Consider the following 22,487-nt stretch of genomic DNA (forward strand, 5'->3'; position numbering starts at 1 on the left):
GTTCCTCACACTGGCTTCCCTGACTGTCCTGGACGGCGTGCCCGTCAGCCACCACCAGCCATGGCAGGGCCCCGAGGCCTCCTCCTGCTCTGCCTCCTGGCCTTCTGCCTAGCAGGCTCCAGCTTCACCAGGGGGCAGAAGGTGAGTAGAAGCCAGTGTGGAGGACATGATATCCAGGCCCGCTGGCCAGGGGTGGGAGCGGGGAGGGAAGTGCACAGATTGGGCACAGGTCTAGGGGGACACACGGGGCAGCTAATACTTGTCTGACCTCCGAGCAGACCAGAGGGCTGGGCTGTTGTGCCCACTTCCACAGGCTGAGAAGTCTGTGTCTAGCTGCCTCGGGGGGCAGGGGTGTGTTGGCCTGTGTCTATAACTGCGCCCAGCTTGCCAGCCTTGTGATTTGGGCAGCCATCCCGGGGCTCTCCAGCCTGAAGTTGAGGGTACAGAACCAGGCCCATCCTCCTCCCCTCCCTGTCCAGACTGGGGCCTGGTCTCTCTGGGACGCTGGCCTGGGGATTGGATATAAAATCACTCCCAGCCCTGGAGGCTGTGGAACACACACTCGTGTGTACCTGTGCTTGGCCCCAGGGGTAGAATGAGGTCTACTCAACCCTAGTCCCTCTGGGTAAGCAGCAGCCAACAAGAACACTCTCAACCCTAAGCGCTGTCTTTTATCGTGCCCAGCCCTGGGCACACCTGGGCATTATCCCCTGGAATGGATGGAGACCATCTGTCCAACCCTGAAGCCACACTCCCACCCACTGCCTGCGACTCCCCCGAGAATGGGTCCCAGTGTGTGGCTGTCAGGTCTCACACGCACCAGCCACCTCCCAGCTGCCCATCTTCGGGTCTGCTCGAGCCCCGGATCAGGGCCATTGTCCCCACCAGAGCTTCCAGAAGAGCCTCCCACCCTAAATGTGGAGATAGAGTTGCCCGGAGGGGGCCTGCCTACAGATGAGGGTTCCCTCCACCATGAGGCCAAGTTCATCTGATTCTTGGGGCAGCTGCTGCTGTCCCCATTATCGTTAGTGGGCAGGCTGAGATCCAGAGAAGAAAGACTTGTCCAGGACTTCACTGCCAGGCGGGACCAGGTCAGGACTGGGGCTGGGCAGGTGGAGGCTGCAGGGGTGACTGATGGTGGAAGAGCCCAGGTTTCTAGGCTGCGCCTTGCCACGTCCTCATGTTCTGGGGACGGGTCGATGAAGGGCCTCATGCTGGGAATTTTTCCATCAGAGACCTATGCTCTGACTACCTCTCAGCTGGTATCTTAGGGCTGGGGCTTAGCCAGCCTAGGCCAGGGCTGATGATCCCTGTGCTCCTGTGAACAGGGACATGGCGATACTGGTCTTCTCTCGCATCCTCAGTCACTCAACCCTCCTGGAACCCCCTGTAGCGTGAGGCCCTCTCCAAATATTAGGAAACTGAGGCTCCAGGGGGTAAAGATGACCTGTGGGTCACACAACCAGCAAGGGGCAGAAGCAGGACTCAAACACAGGCAGGTTCAGGCAGTAGAGGCAAGGAAGGCTTCCTGGAGGAGGGGGAGTTTTAGACCTTGTCCATTCAAAAAGCCTTTTGCTTAGTTTCTCCTCCTTGCAGGTCCAGAAGAAGCCTGTGGGCTCAAGCTGGGTTTTGGAGGGAGAAGGGTGCTAATCTAGGGCAGAGGAAGCAGTTGGAGGTTTCGGGGGCCGGGGAGAAGGGAGGCTACCCTTCTGAGGGAGTTTGGGTTCTGAGCCCCAGGCCCTATCTTGGGGGAATTTCTCCTACCTCACAATAGGCTTTACACCTCTGTCTCCTCAACTTCCCCAGCAGCGTCTGTCTCTGTGGGAAGCAGATGTTGCAAACTCAGTTCTGGATTGGGGCAGGGAGAGGGCAGCACCCAGGGCCGGGCTCAGGCGGTCCTGAGGTGCCCGGGGAAGAAGGGAATCTGATTCAGCACTGGGCTGTGACCCAGAGGGACTAGCCAGGACACTGTGTGCTGGAGACGCTGGCGCCCCTTCCAGGCTGTAGGGCAGAGGGGCCTGGTGCCCGTGCCTCGTACACTCCCCACGGTAAGTATGATTCAGCAGCTGACTTATCCACTCTTCAACATTTCACACAGATTTTCCCCAATGAAAAGTACCTCCACGCTCCAACCCCACCGCCCTGCCAAGAGCAAAGAGTGTGCTTTCTTTCTCCCTCCCCCGAGCCCTTAGCCAGGCCTGACCGTTCCTCTGAGAGTCAGTCCCTGGGCCAGTGGTGCCCACAACGATAACTGGACCCAGCTGACCAGGTGGCCCTGAGGAGTGCCTTTGCCCTGAGCCAGCAGCTGGCCGGCCTTGGAGTTACCCAACTTCCTAGACATTCCCTGGCTCAGCAAAGACTTGAGGCCCAGGGTGGGGAATGAGACCACAATACTCAGCCCCACGGCTGGTCCTGAGGCCACTCTCAGCAACTTCCTTCTTTGCAGACCGCAGAGGCCTGAGCAGCAAGGACCAAATCACAGCAGCAGAGAGCAGCCCTCAGTCCCTCGTGTTCTCTCAGAAGAAAACATCAGGCCACTGTTTCTCCTTTCCTCTTGCCTTGAGAGGCCTCACATCTGTAACCTTCTAGGAAAGAGATGTTCCGGACTCACTCCCTTTGCACCGCAGCATGTTCAGCATTTTTTAGATTAGAATATTTTAGATTCTCTAGTCTGGGCCATGGGCCCCCAAATCCTCTCTTCCATCAACACACACTCTCCTATGGTCCTTCTCCCACTTAAAACCAAGACTTCAGCTTCCCTCCCTCCAGAGCATGGCACTGGTCTTGGGACTTTGTTGCCATGACAGTGGCCCCAGGGATACTGGATTAGCAGGGGCTGTGGCAGGCCAGGGAGTGGGACCACAGGGCTGGGTTTTCTTAGCACCCAACACCCCTAGGGGATGGCCTATTCCCCTACCCTCACCACCCCAACCTTGGCCTCTGTTCTCTGTGTAGCCGGAAGACCCATTGAAAAAAATTTTTTTAATGTTTTATTTATTTTTGATACAGAGAGAGACAGAGCATGAGGGGGGGAGGGGCAGAGAGAAAAGTAGACACAGAACCAGAAGCAGGCTTCAGGCTCAGCTGTCAGCACAGAGCCTGAGGCAGGGCTCGAACCCACGAATGTGAGATCTGACCTGAGCCGAAGTCGGAGGTTTAACTGACTGAGCCACCCAGGTGCCCCAGAAGACCCATTTAAAATTTTTTTTAATGTTTTATTTATTTTATTACAGTGAGAGACAAAGCATGAGAGGGGGAGGGTCAGAGAGAGAAGGAGACACAGAACCAGAAGCAGGCTCCAGGCTCTGAGCTAGCCGTCAGCACAGAGCCTGACGCGGGGTTCGAACCCACGAACGTGAGATCTGACCTGAGCCGAAGTCGGAGGCTTAACCGACTGAGCCACCCAGGCGCCCCCAGAAGACCCATTTAAAACAAGCCAGTTGGCCTGGCCACTGGCCCCTCTTCTTGGCTGCTCTCTGCCTTGTCATACTTGATCACCTGCTCCTTTGCACTTCGTGGCTTTGGCCTCTCCTGTCCCCTCTACCAGGGGTACAACCCTGGCCAACTCTTATGCATCTTTCAGCCCCAACTCCATTGTCTCCTCCCCTGGGAAGCCACCTGCGTCCTCGAGGCTCCTCATGGCCAGCATTGCCCACTCAATGATGAGTTGTGGACATCTGGGTCCACGTTGGTGTGTGGGGCCTGGGGTCAGAGTGCAGGGAACCCATACAGACTTCCTGTGCACATCTGCTCACGTACTTGCCTCTTGAGTCTGGGGCCGGCTCTTGGGTCTCTGCCCCCAGGGCAGCTGAGTGGGCCCTTGGGCTTGCTGAGAGGGTCCTTTAGCAGCACAGTGGAGACATGCTCAGGGCAAAGTGATGACCGAAGGGGTTCTGCCTGTGCCTGGGAATTGGATCACTGCGCTCTCCCAAGCAGTGTCTGCTGTGGCATTTAGTGTTTACTTTTAAGTGAGAGATGATAATGAACACTAGGTTGAAAGTCCCAAGTTCTGGTCCCTGACAGACCCAGTCTCTGGGTGGTTTGGGGCCCAGGGTTCAGTTTCATTATCTGAATAGACTATGATCTAACAAAATGGTTGAGTTCTCATCACATCAGGAGGTATAGACTCAGGCTTCTGGGCATGTGTTTGTGGCCCTGGGCAGAAGTTGGTGACTGTGGTATAGGAGCAAACTGTGGCGAGGACAACCCGTGACAGGCAGGTTTCCCCATCTCTCACAGTCTCCCCTGTCTTTCTGGAACAGGTGGGAAACCAAGGCCTGGAGAGAGGTACTAGACCTTGCCTCAGTCAGAACAGAACCAGGACTGGGCACAGGGTCCAGGCCCCTCACTCCAAATTCTACTTGTTGCCCAGGTGCAGTCCAGACACTGCGATGTGAAGACCAAGCTTGTCATGCACATACCCTGCACCATGTGCTCTGCCATCAAGAGGCGGATGTGCCCCCCAGGCTGGCTTCGGGAGATACCAGAGAAGATCTCCCAGGACTGCCGGTGCGGATCCCCACCTCCATCCTTGCTCACTGCCAGGAGCATCCCGTGGGGTGAGGGGTGGGGGAAGGCTGGGGCGATGAGGGAGAGCCTGGCAGGCTTGGATGTGAGGGCAGGGACTCACTTATCCACATGTATGTTGGCTCCTCCAGTGGGGCAGAGACAGGGAGTAGGGAGGAGGTGAGAGCCACTGGTGTTTATTGAGCACCTACTATGTGCCAACCCTTCGCTCAGCACCGGACCAGGCAGAGAGAGGGGAGGTAGAGCCAGAGCACTGGAACCCAGGGTGGGGAGGCCGGCTGGGGGCTGCTGAGTGGGGGTCCCTCCTGTCACCCTGCCCACCTTTGTGCCCAGCTATGAGGTGCAGCTGGGGGACTCTCTGATGTCCATGAGCGGCTGCAGCATGGAGTGCTGGAAGAGCGTGGTGAAGGCCTGCTGCCCTGGCTTCTGGGGGTCCCAGTGCTATGGTATGGGGTGGGGGCCCAGTCTTGCTCCTCATACCCCGGCCCTGGGCTCCCCTGTCTGCAGCATCTGCCTGCACCTCCTTCTACTGGTTCAGTAAATGAGCATAGCTTGGCTCCCTGGGGGAGGGGCCGGGGCTGCCTGGAGATGCTGGGGTCAGGGGTGAATAATGCATTCTTAGGGGCACAGCTGAGTTCTGGGGGGGGTTCACAGAGTGTCCTGGGGGTGCTGAGACTCCGTGTAATGGCCATGGGACCTGCCTGGATGGCATAGACGGGAATGGGACCTGCATGTGCCAGGTAAGGGCCTGGTCGGGCTGGGGTGGGGGCAGTGGAGGGCTGCTCTGACTTGCTGCAAATCTCTGCCAGGAAAACTTCACTGGCTTCGCCTGTCAGGACTGCCAAGACCCTGACCGGTTTGGGCCCAACTGCCAGTCAGGTGAGTGCCAGTGAAGCAGGGGAGCAAGGGTCACTGCCCACTTGGGGGCCCTTGGAGACCTAGTCCATGTCCACAGCCCCCAGCAGCCTCCCTCCCAGCCCCTCAGCCTGACACTCCACCTCCCAGGACATGAGCTTTGCCTGCTCATACCCCAGCCCCATGCTGCTCCTAGAGGCCTAGCACCCCCTGGACCCCTAGGCTAGGCCAGGAGCCTCACTTGGGCTCCAATCACCCCTATAGTCCTGCATCACAGCCCTGTATTCTTGAGATGGGGCCAGCTGAAGCTGAGTTCTAGAAATGCAGAGGGTAGGGATTCAATGTCCCTGTGTGTCCCTGTGTGTCCCTCCCAGTGTGCAGCTGTATACATGGCATATGCAGCCGTGGGCCGCTTGGAGATGGAAGCTGCCTGTGTTTTGCTGGATACACTGGACCCCACTGTGACCAAGGTAGGCAGGGCTGCTGGGGCAGGATGGAGTGGCAGGTACTCAGTGGGCAGAGCAAGAGAGGCCAATAGTGAGGGATGGGGCCTGAGCCTCAGCAGGACCTCTGCCCAAAACCTAATTTCTTTCTAAGTGGGAGAGGCACACAGTTGGTCAGGGGGAGGGAATGTTTTCTGAGACCTACACTGCCCAGAGGCCCAGAAAAGGCAAGGCCCTGGCCAGAGTTGCACAGCAAACTGGGCAGAACACCTTCACTCCTGTCTTCCTCTCCAACCTGGGGCCTTGAGCCACCATAGCACTGCCCCCTCTTCACTCAGAGCTGCCAGTCTGCCAGGCCCTGAACTGTCCCCAGAACTCCCAGTGCTCTGCAGAGGCCCCCGCTTGCCACTGCCTCCCGGGCCACACTCAGCAGGGCAGAGAATGCAGAGGTAAGTCTGTGACCTAGATGCCAGAGGCCCAAGCTCAGAATGGCCAGGAGTTGGGAAGACAGCCTTTAAAATTATTTTTAAATGTTTATTTATTTACTTTGAGAGAAAGAAAGAGAGAGCATGAGCACATGCAAGCTGGGGAGGGGCAGAGAGAGAGAGAGAGAGAGAGAGAGAGAGAGAGAGAATCCCAAGCAGGCTCTGCACAGGCAGCACAGAGCTGGACTGGAGGCTCAATCTCACAACTGTGAGATCATGACCTGAGCTGAAATCAAGGGTCGGGCACTTAACTGACTGAGCCACCCAGCACCCCCGCCTCCCTCAGCACCTCCGCCTCCCTACTTTAAACCAGCAAGTACGATCTGGCCATTTGTAGCAAGTTCAGCCTGCCATCGAGAGAGGGTCTATCTCCAAGTTCTAGATCAACTTGCTCACCTCACCTTTGGGCCATCATTACAGATGTGATGGGGCTCCTGGGTGCTCAGCTCACTTGGGCTCTCTCTTTGCCCTGGCAGCCCCGAATCCCTGCCAGCCATCGCCCTGTTCCCCACTGGCCCAGTGCTCAGTGAGCCCCACGGGGCAGGCACAGTGTCGCTGCCCCAAGGACTACTACGGTGACGGGACGGTGTGTCTGCCCCATGACCCGTGCACCATCAATTATGGTGGCTGCCCCAGAAACTCCACTGTGTGTGTGTACCTGAGATCAGGCAAGGTGAGCTGGGCCCTGGGCCGGCCCTGTCCTGTGGTCATGCACCCACACTGGCTACTGGACCCTGGGCACATCATGGGCCTCTTGGGAGCCTCAGTTGGCCCCTTTGTAAAATGGGACGAGAATGAAAGCCCTTTTCTCAGCTGGTGGGTGCGCGGGCTAAGCATAGCTTTGTGGGTGCAACAGATGCCAGACGCCAGTGGTTTTCATAGATGTGATGTCACCCTCCTTCCCCTGCCTGGTGGCCCAGGCCTCCTGCCAGTGTAAGCCAGGCTTGGTCAGCATCAACCACAATGCCTCTGCCGGCTGCTTTGCCTACTGCTTCCCACACTCCTGTGATCGCTCAGCCACCTGTCAGGTGACCCCCGATGGGAAGACCAGGTAGGCACGAGGGCTTCAGGGTGGGCAACAGGGGCAGAGCAGAGAAGGTGGGCTGGGCAGGGACAAGGGCCCTGTTGGGGACAGGTGGGTGAGGGCCAGGTGGTGGGGACTGGCCATACTCCCTGCCCTGACCGGTTCTACCCATGTCCCTAGCTGTGTGTGCAGGGAGGGTGAGGTAGGGGATGGGCGTGCCTGCTATGGACACCTGCTCCATGAGATACAGAAGGTCAGCCAGCTGGGTGTGGTGTTCCTGAGGCTGAGAGTCACCCTGGCCATGCTGGGTATGTGACCCCTACCACCTCCCTGTGACCTTGTCCCTCATACCCCACATTCTTAGCAGGGAGGGAGGGACAGACCCTGAAATGATGCCCTGTCTCTCTGCCCAAGAGCTGTGGGGGCAGAGTGGGTGTGGTGGGGTGTGAGATTGGAAGTGGAAGGTAGCTGCCCAAATCCTGATGCCTCTCTTCTACCCTAGACCAAGGCCCAGTGCCCCCCACCCAGCTCTTCAAAACATAAGACTGATCCCTGAGGTTTTCCCAGATCTGTTCTGATCCACCCTTTCCTGGCTTTTAGACCAGGGCTGCCGCGAGATCCTTACCACATCAGGCCCATTCACAGTGCTGGTGCCGTCCCTCTCGTCAGTCTCCAGAACCATGAACGTGAGCCCCTTCCCCTCGAGGAGCTGGCTGCCAGCCCTTGTCTCCTCCTGGGACCCTGCCCCAGGCTTTAGGGCTCTGAGGGAGTCCCCACTCCATACTCTGGGGAGCTGAGGCCTGGGATGCCCTTTGTCCTCTCCATCGATTGGGCAGGGTGGCATAACGACCCCTGGCCACCATGGCCCCACTCAGCACCCTGGTCCCCTTGTGCCCACAGGCGTCCATTGCCCGGCAGCTCTGCAAACAGCACATCATCGCGGGACAGCACATCCTGGAGGAATTGGGGACCCGGCAGACACGCAGGTGGTGGACGCTGGATGGGCAGGAGATTACTGTCACTCTCAACCACTTCATGGTAAGGAGGGCAATCTCAGCCTGGGCACCAGAGGTGTCACAGTTGGGGGACACTGCCTGAGCAACCGTGTGGAGGTAGAACGGAGCCTCAGAACAGGAGGCTGGCCTGTGCCATATGAGCCAGAGGTCTCCTGTCTCAGCAGAAGTACACGTACAAGTACAAAGACCACCCCCAGCAGACATTCACCATCCAAAAGGCCAACTACCCGGCAGCCAATGGTATCTTCCACTTGGTCACCGCTCTGCAGTGGCAGCCCCCACCAGAGCTTCCCGAGGACCCCAAGGTAAGCCAGTGCCCTCCCCTCTCTCCACCACATGCCCCTGGGTGACCTCTGACTCCCACAGAGTTCGGAGCGTGGGCAGGGGCAGTTCTGGGCAGGCCTGGAAGAGAACTCCTTCCCCTCTGAGGCTAAAGCAGCCTCACCCTCTTCTCTGGGGCTCTCATACTTGTCCCTTGCTACAGAGAACCATCGGTCAGATCCTTGCCTCTACTGAGGCCTTCAGCCGGTTTGAAACCATCCTGGAGGTGAGTTTGGGGGTATGGTTCTAGCCCACTTGATCTTTTGTCTCGGGATCCCTCATTACCCCACAGGGATTTAGGGTCTGAAGTGGTGTGGGCCTTTGCCCGTGCCCCCATCCTCTAACCTACCCATCACTGTCGTGAGTTTCTGTGTTAGCATGGACCCATTGCGATTGTCTCCCACTTACTCCTCACGGGCGTTCCCTGAAGACTGAGGGTGGCAGGGCCCAGGCAGGCCTCAGAGGTGGAGGCCGAGCCTGCCTGAGCCTCCTTCTCGCTGCCACAGAACTGTGGGCTACCCTCCATCCTGGATGGGCCCGGGCCATTCACAGTGTTTGTCCCAAGCAACGAGGCTGTGGACATGTTGCGGGATGGCCGGCTGATCTACCTCTTCACAGCTGTAAGCTCAGTGGGTGAAGGGGCTGGGAAGACGGGGTGCCTGGGCCTCCAGCCTCCCCTACTAAGCCCTCTCTCCCCTGCCAGGGTCTGTCCAAACTACAGGAGCTGGTGAAGTACCACATCTCCAGCCAGGGCCAGGTGAGAGGCTCTTCTCTGGAAGGGCGACCAGCTTGTACCTACTGCTGGGCTTTTGGAGGTTTGTCTGTAGGTTCCGGCCTCCCTGGGAGCCCCTTTTCCTCTCCCCATCCATTTGGGCTCTATAAGCACAGAAGAGTCTGGGGACCAAGGTGGAGGCTGTGAGTCACCTGGGCAGGACTGTGTGGGACCTCACAGTGTGGCTAATGCCCAGCCTAAGACCACACTCTCCTCTGCCGCAGCTGACCATTGAGAAGCTCATTTCCAAAGGTCGGGTCCTCACCGTGGCAAACCAGGTCCTGGCTGTGAATATCTCCGAGGAGGTGAGCTCCGCTAACAAAATCTGGAGTGAATGGACTGATAGAGGGGCTGGTGATGACTGGCTGGTTATGTGGTCTCTTTCAGACCTGCCCTTGTGCTCTGAGCCCCACATAGCGCAGGTCCTGGTGGGGCTATGTGGGAGGCAGGCACAGATCAAATCCCTCTCCTGGGGCCCAACATACAGGGGGGGGCTCCAGAGATGTGGAGAGTGGGCACAAAGGTGGTGGGGGGACAGTGGTGTTCCATGTGACTCTGGTCCCAGAGGCTGGAAACCACGTAGGCAGAAACGACATGGCTTGGGGCACAGAGGCTGGCGCAGTTTTGCCAGAGCAGGGGGCTCTAGAGAGCCAGGGAGAGGGGAGAGGAGATGGCCCGCAGGCTGGGCTGTAGGGATGATGGGGGCAGCGGGCCCAGGGGTCTGCCAGGCTGGGCAGGTTGCACATCGGGCTCCACCACAGGGGCGCATCCTGCTGGGACCCGAGGGGGTCCCACTACGGAGAGTGGATGTGCTGGCTGCCAATGGCGTGATCCACATGCTGGAGGGTGTCCTGCTGCCCCCGACCATCCTGCCCATCCTGCCTAAGCACTGCAACGAGGAGCAGCACAAGATCGTGGCGGTGAGCACATGCCACACAGTCCCTGCCTTCCTGGGGTCCGGCACTGCCTGTTCTCCTCCAGTGGCTCTGGGGCTGGGGCCTGGGCACAGACCCCACAGATGTGCCTGCCTCCCCTCCCTCCACCCGCCCCTCCTCCCCGGTCTCAGCAGTCCTATTGGTGGTTCCTTCGGTATCACTCCTGCATCTTTTGGCCCTCTGTCCCAGCCCTCTGCCACAGTTCTCACACTCCCCCACCTCTGCCCTGGCCTTCCTGTCCTTGGCTCCCTCTGACCTCAGGGCCTCGCTCTGTGATGCTTTCTTAGGGTCTGCTGTACAAATAAACCATGACTAACCACTCTCCCCCTCCCCCGCCCCCACCGGCCCTTCCCTGCCCAGGGCTCCTGTGTGGACTGCCAAGCCCTGAACACCAGCACGTGCCCCCCCAACAGCATGAAGCTGGTGAGTGTCCCTCGGCAGGGCCCTCAGGGCCACCCAGTGAGACTTCCGCCCTGTGTCAGGGTCAGGAGAAGGTGCTGTGAGGCTGGACCTGGAGGCTCAGCCCTTCTCAGCCCCACTGAGGGTGGGAATGCTGGACCCAGATAGCTGAGCACTCCCTGGGTCAGAGCTGCCTGGCGAAGGGGGCCGGCTCAGGCCCTACGCCTGCTGACCAGCTTTGTGCGGCCCACCCAGGACATCTTCCCCAAGGAGTGTGTCTACACCCATGACCCTACTGGGCTCAACGTCCTGAAGAAAGGCTGTGCTCACTACTGCAACCAGACTATCCTGGTGAGCCTGGGTGTGGGGTGCTCACCGCCCAGCGAGCTGGAGCCCCCCCTCCAGAGCCGAGCAGGTTGCCTTCCTCAGAGCGCCGGGTTGCATCCCAGAGGGGCTTCACTCACCTGCTTGCTCTAGAGATGGGAACAGGGAGCGGCAGTGACCCTCGACGGACCCTCAGACACACTTTTGTCTCTTCCAGAAACCTGGCTGCTGCAAAGGGTTTTTTGGGCCCGATTGTATACAGTGTCCTGGGGGCTTCTCCAACCCCTGCTATGGCAAAGGCACCGTGAGTTCCCCCCACTGTGCTGGGGTGAGGGGTGGGAGTCGGCCAGTGACCCCTTGTGTGTGCGAGCCAAGCCTGCCTGTCTCTGGCCCCAGGTTTCCGACATCTAGGCAGGGGGAGTTGGACCCTGTTGTTTTTAGTATTTTAATTAGAAATAATGAAGTCAATGGATTTGGGTACCTATTTTCATGAAGGCTGTTTGTCGGTGCTTTTGTGTGTTCTGTCTCACCACTCAGCAGCATCGAGGCTGGGGAGTGCTTGTGCGCTTCTAGGTTGTGCAAAGGTCACCCCTGAAGCCTCTAGGGCCAGTGTCTTTTGAGGGGCCAGCTCTTTGGCAGCATTGTTGGCTCTGTCTCTTCCAGGGGGAGGTCTTCCAGGGGGAGCAGAAGCTCAGAGCCACCCCATGGAGGGAGAGGGTGTGGGGGGAGGGGGAGGACAGCCCCTACCTTGTGACTGGGTCCACTCTTGCCCACCCCCAGTGCAGCGATGGGGTCCGGGGCAACGGGGCCTGCCTCTGCTTCCCAGACTACAAAGGCATCGCCTGCCACATCTGCTCCAACCCAAATAAGCACGGAGACCGGTGCCAGGAAGGTGGGTGGTCCTGGCCCAGGCTGCCTGCCAGGGAAAAAAGGCTCTGCTTGGAAAGGGGGTTGGGGACTCCCAAGAAGGGGAGTAGCCCCTGGTGGAAGAGTGAAGGCCAGAGGGAAGAGGGGAGGATTTGGGGACAAAAATAGATGTCTCCTTCACCCACGCCTGGACAACAAATGTGGTTCAATCTAAAGTATGCGGGATTTAAGTCAGACACAAAGAAGAACTTTCTGATGGTGGTGTTACGGGCAGGGCAGCTAGAATGGGGTGACTGAAAGCAATGAATGGCCCCGCTTGCATTTCTTCTGCCTGCCCACTGAGTCTGGGATGGCCTCTCATTTTGTGACCCTGAAGTCAAATCTATGCCGACTGCCCCATCCCCGTCCCTAGCCAGCCCTGGCCCTGCCTCAGCTTTCCTATTCCCATCTCCTCCCTGCAGACTGTGGCTGTGTCCACGGTCTCTGTGACAACCGTCCAGGCAGTGGGGGTGTGTGCCAGCGTGGCACGTGTGCCCCAGGCTTCAGCGGCCACTTCTGCAATGAGTCCACTGTGCTCTGTGGGCCCGCAGAACAGGCCCAGAGCTGCCACCTGCACGCCCGCTGCGTTAGCCAGGGCGGCGTCACCAGGTGAGGAATCACGTTTCCTCTCTGTCTTGTCCATGATTGTGCCTGTCAGTTCATTTGGCCTCAGGCCTCCTCCAGAGGCTCACTGGAGGCCTTGCGTTCACCCGCCGCAGGTGCGTCTGTCTTGATGGCTTTGAGGGCGATGGCTTCTCCTGTACACCCAGCAACCCCTGCTCCCACCCAGACCGCGGCGGCTGCTCAGAAAATGTCAGTCTCACTGTCTCTTTCTCGAAGCCCTGACCCAGAGGTGGGAGGGGGACTTCCTTTCCCTCAGCCCACTGCCCTGCGGATCTGAGTCGTTTGATGGTGGCTCTCACAGGCTGAGTGTGTCCCTGGGACCCTGGGCAAACACCACTGCACGTGCCACAAAGGCTGGAGCGGGGACGGCCGTGTCTGCGTGGCCATCGACGAGTGTGAGCTGGATGGGAGAGGTGGTTGTCACTCCGACGCCCTCTGCAGCTACGTGGGACCTGGGCAGGTGAGGCACAGCAAGCCTGGAGGCAGCAGAGTGTGGCGTGGGGTCTTCACTCAGGGGGACTCTCACCCCACGCCGTCTGGCTCCAGGAGCATCCACTCCCAACAACTCCAGCTCAGAGTCTCAAACCTCAGACACAAGTGAGAATGTAGGGCTGGAAGGTTGAGTCGGACAGTCTAGAAGCAGTGGACGTATGCTGGAGACGAAATGAAGTCCGTGGCAGTTTTAAAGGAAGGAGCATTCTAGCACCAGTCCCAGGCTGCCTTTTTCCCAAATCAGAAGGCCGTGGCTCCTGTCCCTCAGGGATGAGGACTCTCGTAACCGAGTCCATGAGTCCTCTGCTCTACCTGGCCTCGGGGCCACGGTCTCCTGACCACGAGTTCACTCATTCACTCACTGGTTTCCCACATGGCACCAGGTGTGTGTTGTATGCTAGTTCCTGATCGAGACTTAGGAATTCAATTCTGAGCAAAGCCAAGGGGACTCCTGTCCAAGAAGAGTGGCATCCCCAAATCTCTAGACTCCTGGAAATCCAGCTGTGGAGCTCTGCAGCCTCAGACCCCAGCCACAGGCTCTGAGTATCTGGAGCTTTTCTTGTGAGGCACATCAGGCCTGTGAACTTGAGGACTGGGCAGCACAAATGTCTAATATGCTGATTGGGAGGCCAGGCTTGGCTGCCTCTGGGTCAGTGTGTGCAGGGACCTGTCCCACGATGGCTGGGGTCACCCACAGGGCATCCATGGCGAGCACCCAACTGGCTGTGAGGACTGTCACTCCCCGCCCCACAAGGAGCTACACAATGTTAAAGTCCTGAACTGAGGACCAGAATAAGTAGGTTGAGATGCCCCCAACTTGCAGACAAGGGCAACTGAGATCTGGGGAGTGTCATCAGTCACTCAGCTGTATTATGGACAAGCCCAAGACATGGGCATTCAATGGGAAGGGTCAGAGCAGGGTGGCAGGGTCAGAGGTGTGTCTGTGCTGCCAGCCCTGGGGCCAGCCTTGCAGACACCTGCCTGCTCACCACACCTGCTGACCTCTCCCATGCCTGAGGGCAGAGGGGTACCAGGTCCCCATGGATGCCTCCCTGCCAATGCCATCACTTCTGTGGACTCATCTCAAGAGTCAGCCTCCCCTCAGCCTCCTGATCTGGAACGTGGAGCTGGGAGAAGCTCCATGGATCTGAACAAGGCTCCGTAAGGCATAGGGCCCATGGAGAGCTGGGGAGTAGAGAAGGAGAGGGGTGGGTGCCCCTGGTGAGATGAGGCCCTCTGCTTCTACCCTCTCCAGAGCCGGTGCACCTGCAAGCTGGGATTCGCAGGGGACGGCTATGTGTGCAGTCCTATTGACCCCTGCCGGGCAGGCAACGGTGGCTGCCATGACCTGGTGAGGGGGCGAGAGGGCTCGGGACCTGGGGAAGGCTCTCTGGGTGTCCCTGTCTATGGCCAGGGTTGGAATCTTTCTAAGCCACAAATCCAAACCATGTCACCCTTTTGCCTGAAGTATAGAGCTTTCACTCATTCTGAAGGCCCCAGCCCCTGCTCTGCTTCCTGTCTCCATCCTTGCCCTCCTACCCCATTCCATGCTCCTGTGGCCGCTCTGAGCCCCTTACTGTCTGTTCCCTGACTTAATTCTGTGCTAACATCACTGCACCTCTGCCCATGTATACTGGAAGGCCTTCCAGCTAGCTCCTCCTGCTCTCAGTGCAGGCCTCTCCTCCTGGGTGCTCCTTCAGCTTGGGCTTTCCCACTCCATCTGTCATGATGAAGTGGGGTCATTCATGTCAAATGCTCAGTGACCTAGGAGAGTAGGGCTGGACATACCAAAGCAGCAACATGAATGCAGATTGGCTGGCTGGATAGACAGGTGATGGGGCTGGGTAGCAAGAGAGGTAGGCAGCAGAAAGAGAGGTGATAAGGGTGAACAGAGAGATGTAGGCTGGGGCCCTGTCCTGCTTGCCATCTGGGTACTGTCTCTTTGCCCCACCCCCACCCCAGGCCACCTGCCGAGCAGTGGGGGGAGGTCAGCGGGTCTGCACATGCCCCTCTGGCTATGGAGGTGATGGCTTCAGCTGCTACGGAGACATCCTCCGGGTGAGTGGGTCTCTGTGTGTGGTGGGGGTGGGGGGGGGGTCCTTTCATGCATCTCAGGTGGGAAGGGGCAGTGCTCAGGGTCCTGGTGAGGAGGGGGCTTGGGTTTGTCCCTAGACTGATGACCTCAGCTCTTTCCTTCCCCTTAGGAGCTAGAGGCAAATGCCCACTTCTCTGTCTTCTACCAATGGATCAAGGTAGGACAGGGCAGAATACTGGGGTTGGGGCTCAAATCCAGGAGTTCTCCCTGGATCCAGAGGTGTCACATAATATCTCTAAGAGTTGTAGGCGGGGGCAGGCCTGCAGGCTGGGAACAAGCAATCTCAGGCGGCTGCCTTCATGACTCCCCTTGGCCCCCTGTCACCACATGCACAGAGTGCTGGCATCACCCTTCCTACTGACAGCCGAGTCACAGCCCTGGTGCCCTCCGAGTCTGCCATCCGGAGGCTGAGCCCCGGGGACCAGGCCTTCTGGCTGCAGCCAAAGATGCTGCCTCACCTGGTCAGGTGGGCAGCCAGGGGAGGGAGTTGGGGTGGGGAAGGGACTTCTGGGTGAGACCCCGCCCTTCCCCAGAGGTTCTCATTCTGACCTATGTCCACCTGTTGGGGTGGAGCCTAGTCCCAAGTGTAGGTTATGCTAACCTAGTCCCATGCCCCACAGGGCCCATTTTCTCCAGGATGCCCTCTCTGAGGAGGAGCTGGCCCGGCTGGGTGGGCAGGATGTGGCCACCCTGAGCCCTACCACACGTTGGGCGATTCACAACATCAGTGGGGTATGTGGTGAACTCTGGGCAGGAGAGGGGGTCATGCAGAACATGCGAGGTGGGGGGACTTCCCAGACGGGGGTCCCTGGTGATGATTTTGAGGTCCCTTGACCTCCACAGGACTGGCAGAGGGCATACTCAAGACAGTGTCTTGGGACCAGCAGTGATTGCCCTGTCAGGGGCCGTCTGTTTGTCTGCATGTGCATACCTGTCCCTTTTGTGCATGGGTCCTGGTGTGGGTCTGTGTACCCATCTGGGTGTCTGGGCCAGGCTGGGGGCCACCGGTAGCTGCCTGGATGCCCAGCAGAATCTCTGTGGGTGCTATACCCACTCTTAAGTGTCCACCTGTGCCTCCCTGTGGCTGAGCCCTGCTTGCTGCTTTCCAGAGGGTCTGGGTGCAGAATGCCAGTGTGGATGTGGCTGACCTCCTCGCCACCAATGGTGTCCTTCATGTCCTCAGCCAGGTATGGCTGGAGGGGTGTGCCTGGGGTACATCCTAAGCTGAGGGGCACTGACCTACTGACCAGCCCCTGTGCTCATGGCAGGTCTTACTGCCTCCGAGAGAGGATGCGCCGCATGGGCGGGGCTTGCTGCAGCAGCTAGACTCAGTGCCTGCCTTCCACCTCTTCCGGGAGCTGCTGAAGGTAAGGAACAGGAGAGAGGGGGAGTGCCTGGTCGGGGCAACCTCCCCTGGGCCTGGAGGGAGCTGGCTGGCCCTGGGGTCGGGACTGGGGGCGGATTATGCTCCTTGGTGACCCTGGCCCCCTGCCCCCAGCACCACAAGCTGGTGCCCCAGATTGAGGCAGCCACAGCCTACACCATCTTCGTGCCCACAAACCGCTCTCTGGAGGCCCAGGGAAATAGCAGCAGCCTGGTGAGGCCACTGGGATAGGGCCACTGAAGGGGGAGGGTGGAAACCTGGGTGAGCCTCCCATCCTATGACAAAGGGACAAGGCGGGTGGAATGTACTGCCCTGGGCACTTGGTAGTCCCCGGAGCCCCTGAGCTTCTTCCCTGCCAGGATGCAGACACAGTGCGACATCATGTGATCCTGGGGGAAGCCCTCTCCTCGGAATCCCTACGGAGAGGGGGACACCGCAACTCTCTCCTGGGCCCTGCCCACTGGCTCGTCTTCTACAACCATAGCGGCCAGGTCTGCAGGGGCTGGGGGCTGGGAGCCTGCCACCTCTGCTCCAGAGACGACCCATCCTGGAGATACCCCCCCCCGCGCCGGCAGCCTGTCGCCCCCAAGGTGAGGGGGTTGTGTGGGAGGTGGACTCAGCCTCCTATCGCCTTCCTCAGCCTGAGGTCAACCACATGCCACTGGAAGGCCCTCTGCTGGAGGCCCCTGGCTGCTCCCTGTTTGGCCTGTCGGGGGTCCTGACCGTGGGCTCGAGCCGCTGCCTACATAGCCACGCCGAGTCCCTGCGGGTGAGAGGCTGAGGCCAGTGAGGAGGATACCAAGGGTGGGGTGGGGCTCAGAGCTGGGAGATGCTGGCTGGCCAGGCTAGCAGGGAGGGGCACTTGGTCAAGGTGGGACAGGAAGGAAAGTGAATTTGGGGGCCCCCTCCCCAGGACCACCTGAAAACTCTGCCCTCCCTCCCCGCAGGAGAAATGCGTCAACTGCACCCGGAAATTCCGCTGCATTCAGGGTTTCCAGCTGGAGGTGAGGATGGGCTCAGCACAGCTCTGAGCTTCACCTGCTCTCTGCTCCCAAGGTATCTGAGACTGCAGGGCCCGGTCGGCTCACCCAGGCCTGGGGAATGGAACAGCAAGGGCTGCTTGACCTCCCTGGTAGAGGCCGGGAGGCCCAGGCCCGGGTCTGCCAGGAGGCCTCACTCACTTGCAGCCCGAGGCCTGGGTCCTGCCTGCTGTCTCATCAGGTCTACCTGTCTTGATCCCTCCTTAATTTTCTGCTGTCCTGCTCATCTGTTTTACCCACTGATACCTGTAGTCTGTCTGTCTCCCCGTTCACTGTCCTGCCCCTACTTGAGCCATGGGCTGACCCCTCCTGCCTGCCCCTGTTTCCAGAACACTCCCAGGAAGAGCTGTGTCTACCGATCTGGCTACTCGTTCTCCCGGGGCTGTTCTTACACATGTGCCAAGAAGATCCAGGTTTGCCTTGCAACACCCCCACCCCCAAGTCTAACCAGAAAAGGGGGAGGTGGGAGTGCAGGCCCAGGGGAGGAACTTGGCCTAGATTTCAAAGGCAGAGGCAGGGCTGGGACTCGGGTTGAGGCCAGGGGGGCGAGGGCCCAGAGGGTGGGCAAGGGGGAGAGATCTGAGGTCAGTGGGGCCAGTGTGTTCCCATGGCCATGCCCCAGGAGGTAGGGACAGGGAAAGGGAAAAAGGGGTTCAGCCTGGACACTGTCAACCAGGCCCCAGGGACAGCTGCTGGGCCCAGCTCTGTCCCTCACTATGAGATCCGGCATAGCTGTCGCCTCCGTTTCCTCATGCCTGCCATGAGGAGGGTTGTGGAAGGCAGCCTCCATCTCCCTGGTTCCAACTGGCTTCTATGGTTTTGTGGCCTGTCCCTGCCCCACCCCTCCAACATTTTCCGTCCCTCCTCCTACATCTGGCTGCGCCGGGCCTCTCCCTGTCCCCTCCCCGCAGGTGCCTGACTGCTGCCCCGGCTTCTTCGGCACACTGTGTGAGCCGTGCCCTGGAGGGCTGGGTGGTGTGTGCTCAGCCCATGGGCAGTGCCAGGACCGGCTCCTTGGCAGCGGGGAATGCCGCTGCCACGAGGGCTTCCATGGAACAGCCTGTGAGATGTGCGAGCTGGGCCGCTACGGGCCCACCTGCGCTGGGGGTGAGCACTGGGGAGGTCGGAGGACAGCAGGCACAGGGACGGACCAGCAGGGGCAGGACGGGACTACTGGGTAACTCCTGACCCTCCCCGTTCTACTCCCAGTCTGCGACTGTGCCCACGGGCTGTGCCAGGAGGGACTCCGAGGGAATGGAAGCTGTGTCTGTCATGTGGGCTGGCAGGGCCCCCGCTGTGACCAGAGTGAGTGGCCTTAAGGGGGAGAGGTGAGTGACTCCTGGGGAGGTGGTTCCTCGGTCCAAATGACCAGAACCTTCTTCTCAATCCCCCAGAGATCACCAGCCTCGAGTGCCCAAAGAAGTGCGATCCCAATGCCAAGTGAGTGAGCTCAGCCTGGGCAGGTGGGCAAGTGGGTCGGGGTGCTGGGGGCAGAGAGGGGCCGGGTGGGCATAGGCTGAGCTACTGCCACCCCTCCCAGCTGCATACAGGACTCGGCTACAGGCCTGGCCTGTGTCTGTGCTGCGGGGTACTCCGGTGATGGCGTCCACTGTTCAGGTCCAGTCACACACGGGTGCTCTGGGTCCCCACCCTGAAATTCTCAGTGGCTTTCCCTGCAGAGCCCTCTCCAGCCCCTCTGAGCCTAGTTTTGATCCCAGTCCCATCTTGCGGCCTACCCTTCCCTCTGACTTTTTCCTTTCTCCCATGCCCTTCTCCCTTGTCCACACTCTGTCCTTGCGCCAGCTCCTCACAGCTCTTTGGGATCATCTACCCCTAGAGGTGGACCCTTGTGCCCATGACCATGGGGGCTGTTCCCCTCACGCCAACTGTACCAAGGTGGCGCCTGGGCAGCGGACATGCACCTGCCGGGATGGCTACACAGGAGATGGGGAGCTGTGCCAGGGTGAGGCTCGGACGCCCACCTTGGGTGTCTGTGGGGCCAGGGCTCTGGCTTCAGTGTTGTGAGTCATACTCGGAGAGGCCCTGAGAGTGCGGGGGTGAGCACGTGATTGCACGGATGAATGAAGGGCCTCCTCTCATCCTGCATCTCTTCCCCCAGAGGTTAACAGCTGTCTCGTCCACCACGGGGGCTGCCACGTGCATGCTGAATGTATCCCCACAGGCCCCCAGCAGGTCAGCACAACAGAGGTGGACACTGGGGCTGTGCCATTCCCTCGTAGGGGGTACTCCTTCTGTCTAGGATGCTGGCCTGCTCTTGGGTCACAGCAGCCCCACTGATTAGGATTTGGGACAGGTCTCCTGCAGCTGCCGTGAGGGTTACAGTGGGGATGGCATCCGGACCTGTGAGCTCCTGGACCCTTGCTCCCAGGTCAGGACCCAGCCCCACCTCATTTCCTAGGGGAAGGGGACTGAGGCAGAAACCAGCCCTCCTTGCCCCCATCAGGGTCCCAAGGGCCTCTGAAGGGTAAGCTGCCCTCCCACAAGCTCCAGTCTGATTGATCAGTAGCGAACCAGGCTTTGGGGGTTGGACAGGGGTTGTCATGGCCCCTTACCCAGAGTTGGGGCAGAGGAGTCTGGGAGTCACTGACAGCCTCTCTCTCTCCTATCCCTGCCTCAGAGTAATGGAGGCTGCAGCCCCGATGCTGTGTGCAAAAGCACAGGGGATGGCCAGAGGACGTGCACCTGCGATGCAGCTCACACTGTGGGTGATGGCTTCACCTGCCGCGCCCGAGTTGGCCTGGTAATGGTGCCCAAGTTGGACCCCTGACCCAACCTTGGCTGTGCCTCCCCATGGGCCTTACCCATGATATCAAGACCCCAGATTTGATACTGATCCTGTCCTTAACCATGACCGTGACCCCTGACTCTACTTGGGCCTGACCCAGCTATGATCCATGAAACTAATCCTAACCCCAGCTCAGACCCCCGGCTTTCCTTTCCTCATCTCTGCCTTGGCCAGACCTTGGGCCGCAGGTGCTGGGACAGGCACCAGGCCCTGAATGGGGGCCACCCAAAATCTGAGCTGATCCTCGCCCCCTCCAGGAGCTCCTTCGGGACAGGCTTGCCTCATTCTTCAGCCTCCACCTCCTGGTGAGTGACCAGCTAGCTTCCAATTCCTCAGTCCGGCCTGGGTCTCTCTGACCTGCCGATCCTACTAGTCTCTGGACCTCCATGTTCTCATTTGGTCAGGGTGTTGGTTGTTCTGGTCTCTCAGAGTCCAAATCTTTCCAGGAGGATCTATGGAAGCCCCGAGGGCGTTGAAAGTTACCCCTCTTTCCACTCAAGCTGTCTCCTCCTACCCCCCCAGGAATACAAGGAGCTCAAGGGTGATGGGCCTTTCACAGTTTTTGTGCCTCGCACAGATCTAATGACCAACCTGTCGCAGGTAATGCAGCCTCACCCAGCCACAGCCAGGCTGGGCAGGCGTGGGCATTCTCGGGTGTGGGCAGAGGCAGCAACCAGGGGCCTCCCTCTACTCTCCCGGACTCCCACTCCAGGACGAGCTGGCCCGGATTCGCGCCCACCGCCAGCTGGTGTTCCGCTACCACGTGGTCAGTTGTCGGCAGCTGAGGAGCCAGGAGCTGCTGGACGAGGGCTATGTCACCACGCTTTCAGGGCACACACTGCGCATTCACGAGAGAGAGGTGGGCCTGGGCCCCGCCCCCTTCCCAAACCACCCACAGACCCTGACCCTGTGCCCTGACCCCATGCAGTTAAGACCTTCTTGCCTCCCCTGCGCTTGGGCGGGCTTTAGTGACCAGGAGACCAGCTCCAGATCCTGCCCATTTCCAAGGGCATCTCCCCAGGCCCAGGCCTTCCTAGCCTGGCTCCACCCCCAACCCCACAGACCATACCTGGAGGCCTTCTGCCTTGACGGTGCCCACCTTCTGCCCTAAGACTCACCCAGTGCAAGTTCTGCCCCCACCTCAGGCCCCACCCAGAGCATGAGTACCCCACCAATCCGCCTCATTCAGTGCTGGGCCCCACCCCCAGGGCAGCATCTATCTCAATGACTTCGCTCGTGTGGTGAGCAATGACCACGAGGCTGTGAATGGTGTGCTGCACTTCATTGACCGGGTCCTGCTGCCACCGGACGTGTTATACTGGAAGCCTGACGCTGCCCCTATGCTGCGGGTATGACTTGGGCACAGGCCTGGAGGCTTACTGGGCAGGTTACTGGGGTCTCAGATGTTCCCTCCCTGCCTGACCTCAAGGCTCACAAGTGCCTTTCCACAGAGAAACGTCACCGCCGCTGCTGAGAGCTTTGGCTACAAGATCTTCAGTGGCCTCATTAAGGTACTGCTCCCGTGTGTGGGCCTGTCAGTGTGCATTTGTGCCTGTGTGTGTGTGTGACAATGTGAGTGTAAGCCTGTTACACCTGTGTAAGCCTGACCCTTGTGTGTGTACAGGCCATCTGTGTATGTGAGTCTCCCAGTGTGAGCACAAGGGTATGCTTATGTGTGTCCACAGACCTGAAAATAGTCCAGGTGTGGGCATGCTTATCCTGCATGTATGTCCATGGATATCTGGCTACAGAATGTGGCTGGCCATCTGGTCCCTGGAGCCCCTTCCAGATCTCTGTGGTCCAGCCCTACCTTTGCCCACCAGTCTCTGTCACACCCCTGCTTCTCCTTGCCAGGTGGCTGGCCTCCTGCCCCTGCTTCAGGATGCAACCCACAGGCCCCTGACGATGCTGTGGCCCACAGACTCTGCCCTGCAAGCCCTGCCCCCCGACCGCCAGGTCTGGCTGTACCATGAAGACCATCGGGACAAGCTGGCAGCCATTCTGCGGGGCCACGTGATTCGCAACATTGAGGTGAGCAT

General features: G+C 59.4%; 1 protein-coding gene across 2 annotated transcripts in view; it reads left to right on the forward strand.

The window, feature by feature from the left end:
• STAB1 (stabilin 1) overlaps window positions 1-22,487 on the forward strand; it is a 26,818-nt gene continuing 4,331 nt past the window's right edge. Inside the window, exons 1-51 of one of the 2 annotated variants that reach the window (XM_029917099.1) lie at window positions 1-141; window positions 4,373-4,509; window positions 4,861-4,973; window positions 5,182-5,267; window positions 5,337-5,406; window positions 5,757-5,852; window positions 6,164-6,274; window positions 6,787-6,983; window positions 7,231-7,361; window positions 7,515-7,642; window positions 7,935-8,020; window positions 8,235-8,372; window positions 8,512-8,655; window positions 8,835-8,897; window positions 9,178-9,291; window positions 9,375-9,428; window positions 9,668-9,748; window positions 10,205-10,363; window positions 10,739-10,801; window positions 11,033-11,128; window positions 11,319-11,405; window positions 11,882-11,993; window positions 12,430-12,616; window positions 12,727-12,820; window positions 12,933-13,091; window positions 14,379-14,474; window positions 15,086-15,181; window positions 15,328-15,375; window positions 15,554-15,684; window positions 15,839-15,950; window positions 16,328-16,405; window positions 16,487-16,585; window positions 16,717-16,815; window positions 16,962-17,093; window positions 17,243-17,371; window positions 17,550-17,606; window positions 17,972-18,055; window positions 18,554-18,749; window positions 18,852-18,947; window positions 19,037-19,082; window positions 19,183-19,259; window positions 19,480-19,605; window positions 19,762-19,835; window positions 19,957-20,031; window positions 20,281-20,403; window positions 20,706-20,753; window positions 20,971-21,048; window positions 21,161-21,307; window positions 21,657-21,797; window positions 21,900-21,959; window positions 22,303-22,479. In XM_029917099.1, the coding sequence (XP_029772959.1) occupies window positions 61-141; window positions 4,373-4,509; window positions 4,861-4,973; window positions 5,182-5,267; window positions 5,337-5,406; window positions 5,757-5,852; window positions 6,164-6,274; window positions 6,787-6,983; window positions 7,231-7,361; window positions 7,515-7,642; window positions 7,935-8,020; window positions 8,235-8,372; window positions 8,512-8,655; window positions 8,835-8,897; window positions 9,178-9,291; window positions 9,375-9,428; window positions 9,668-9,748; window positions 10,205-10,363; window positions 10,739-10,801; window positions 11,033-11,128; window positions 11,319-11,405; window positions 11,882-11,993; window positions 12,430-12,616; window positions 12,727-12,820; window positions 12,933-13,091; window positions 14,379-14,474; window positions 15,086-15,181; window positions 15,328-15,375; window positions 15,554-15,684; window positions 15,839-15,950; window positions 16,328-16,405; window positions 16,487-16,585; window positions 16,717-16,815; window positions 16,962-17,093; window positions 17,243-17,371; window positions 17,550-17,606; window positions 17,972-18,055; window positions 18,554-18,749; window positions 18,852-18,947; window positions 19,037-19,082; window positions 19,183-19,259; window positions 19,480-19,605; window positions 19,762-19,835; window positions 19,957-20,031; window positions 20,281-20,403; window positions 20,706-20,753; window positions 20,971-21,048; window positions 21,161-21,307; window positions 21,657-21,797; window positions 21,900-21,959; window positions 22,303-22,479 (5,412 nt within the window). In that variant the 5' untranslated portion in view covers window positions 1-60. The remainder of the gene's footprint in view (window positions 142-4,372; window positions 4,510-4,860; window positions 4,974-5,181; window positions 5,268-5,336; window positions 5,407-5,756; window positions 5,853-6,163; window positions 6,275-6,786; window positions 6,984-7,230; window positions 7,362-7,514; window positions 7,643-7,934; window positions 8,021-8,234; window positions 8,373-8,511; window positions 8,656-8,834; window positions 8,898-9,177; window positions 9,292-9,374; window positions 9,429-9,667; window positions 9,749-10,204; window positions 10,364-10,738; window positions 10,802-11,032; window positions 11,129-11,318; window positions 11,406-11,881; window positions 11,994-12,429; window positions 12,617-12,726; window positions 12,821-12,932; window positions 13,092-14,378; window positions 14,475-15,085; window positions 15,182-15,327; window positions 15,376-15,553; window positions 15,685-15,838; window positions 15,951-16,327; window positions 16,406-16,486; window positions 16,586-16,716; window positions 16,816-16,961; window positions 17,094-17,242; window positions 17,372-17,549; window positions 17,607-17,971; window positions 18,056-18,553; window positions 18,750-18,851; window positions 18,948-19,036; window positions 19,083-19,182; window positions 19,260-19,479; window positions 19,606-19,761; window positions 19,836-19,956; window positions 20,032-20,280; window positions 20,404-20,705; window positions 20,754-20,970; window positions 21,049-21,160; window positions 21,308-21,656; window positions 21,798-21,899; window positions 21,960-22,302; window positions 22,480-22,487) is intronic. The other variant, XM_029917100.1, reaches the window with a different exon arrangement.

The sequence above is a fragment of the Suricata suricatta genome, chromosome 12 (genome assembly GCF_006229205.1).
Source record: "Suricata suricatta isolate VVHF042 chromosome 12, meerkat_22Aug2017_6uvM2_HiC, whole genome shotgun sequence".
Classification (NCBI taxonomy): Eukaryota; Metazoa; Chordata; class Mammalia; order Carnivora; family Herpestidae; genus Suricata; species Suricata suricatta.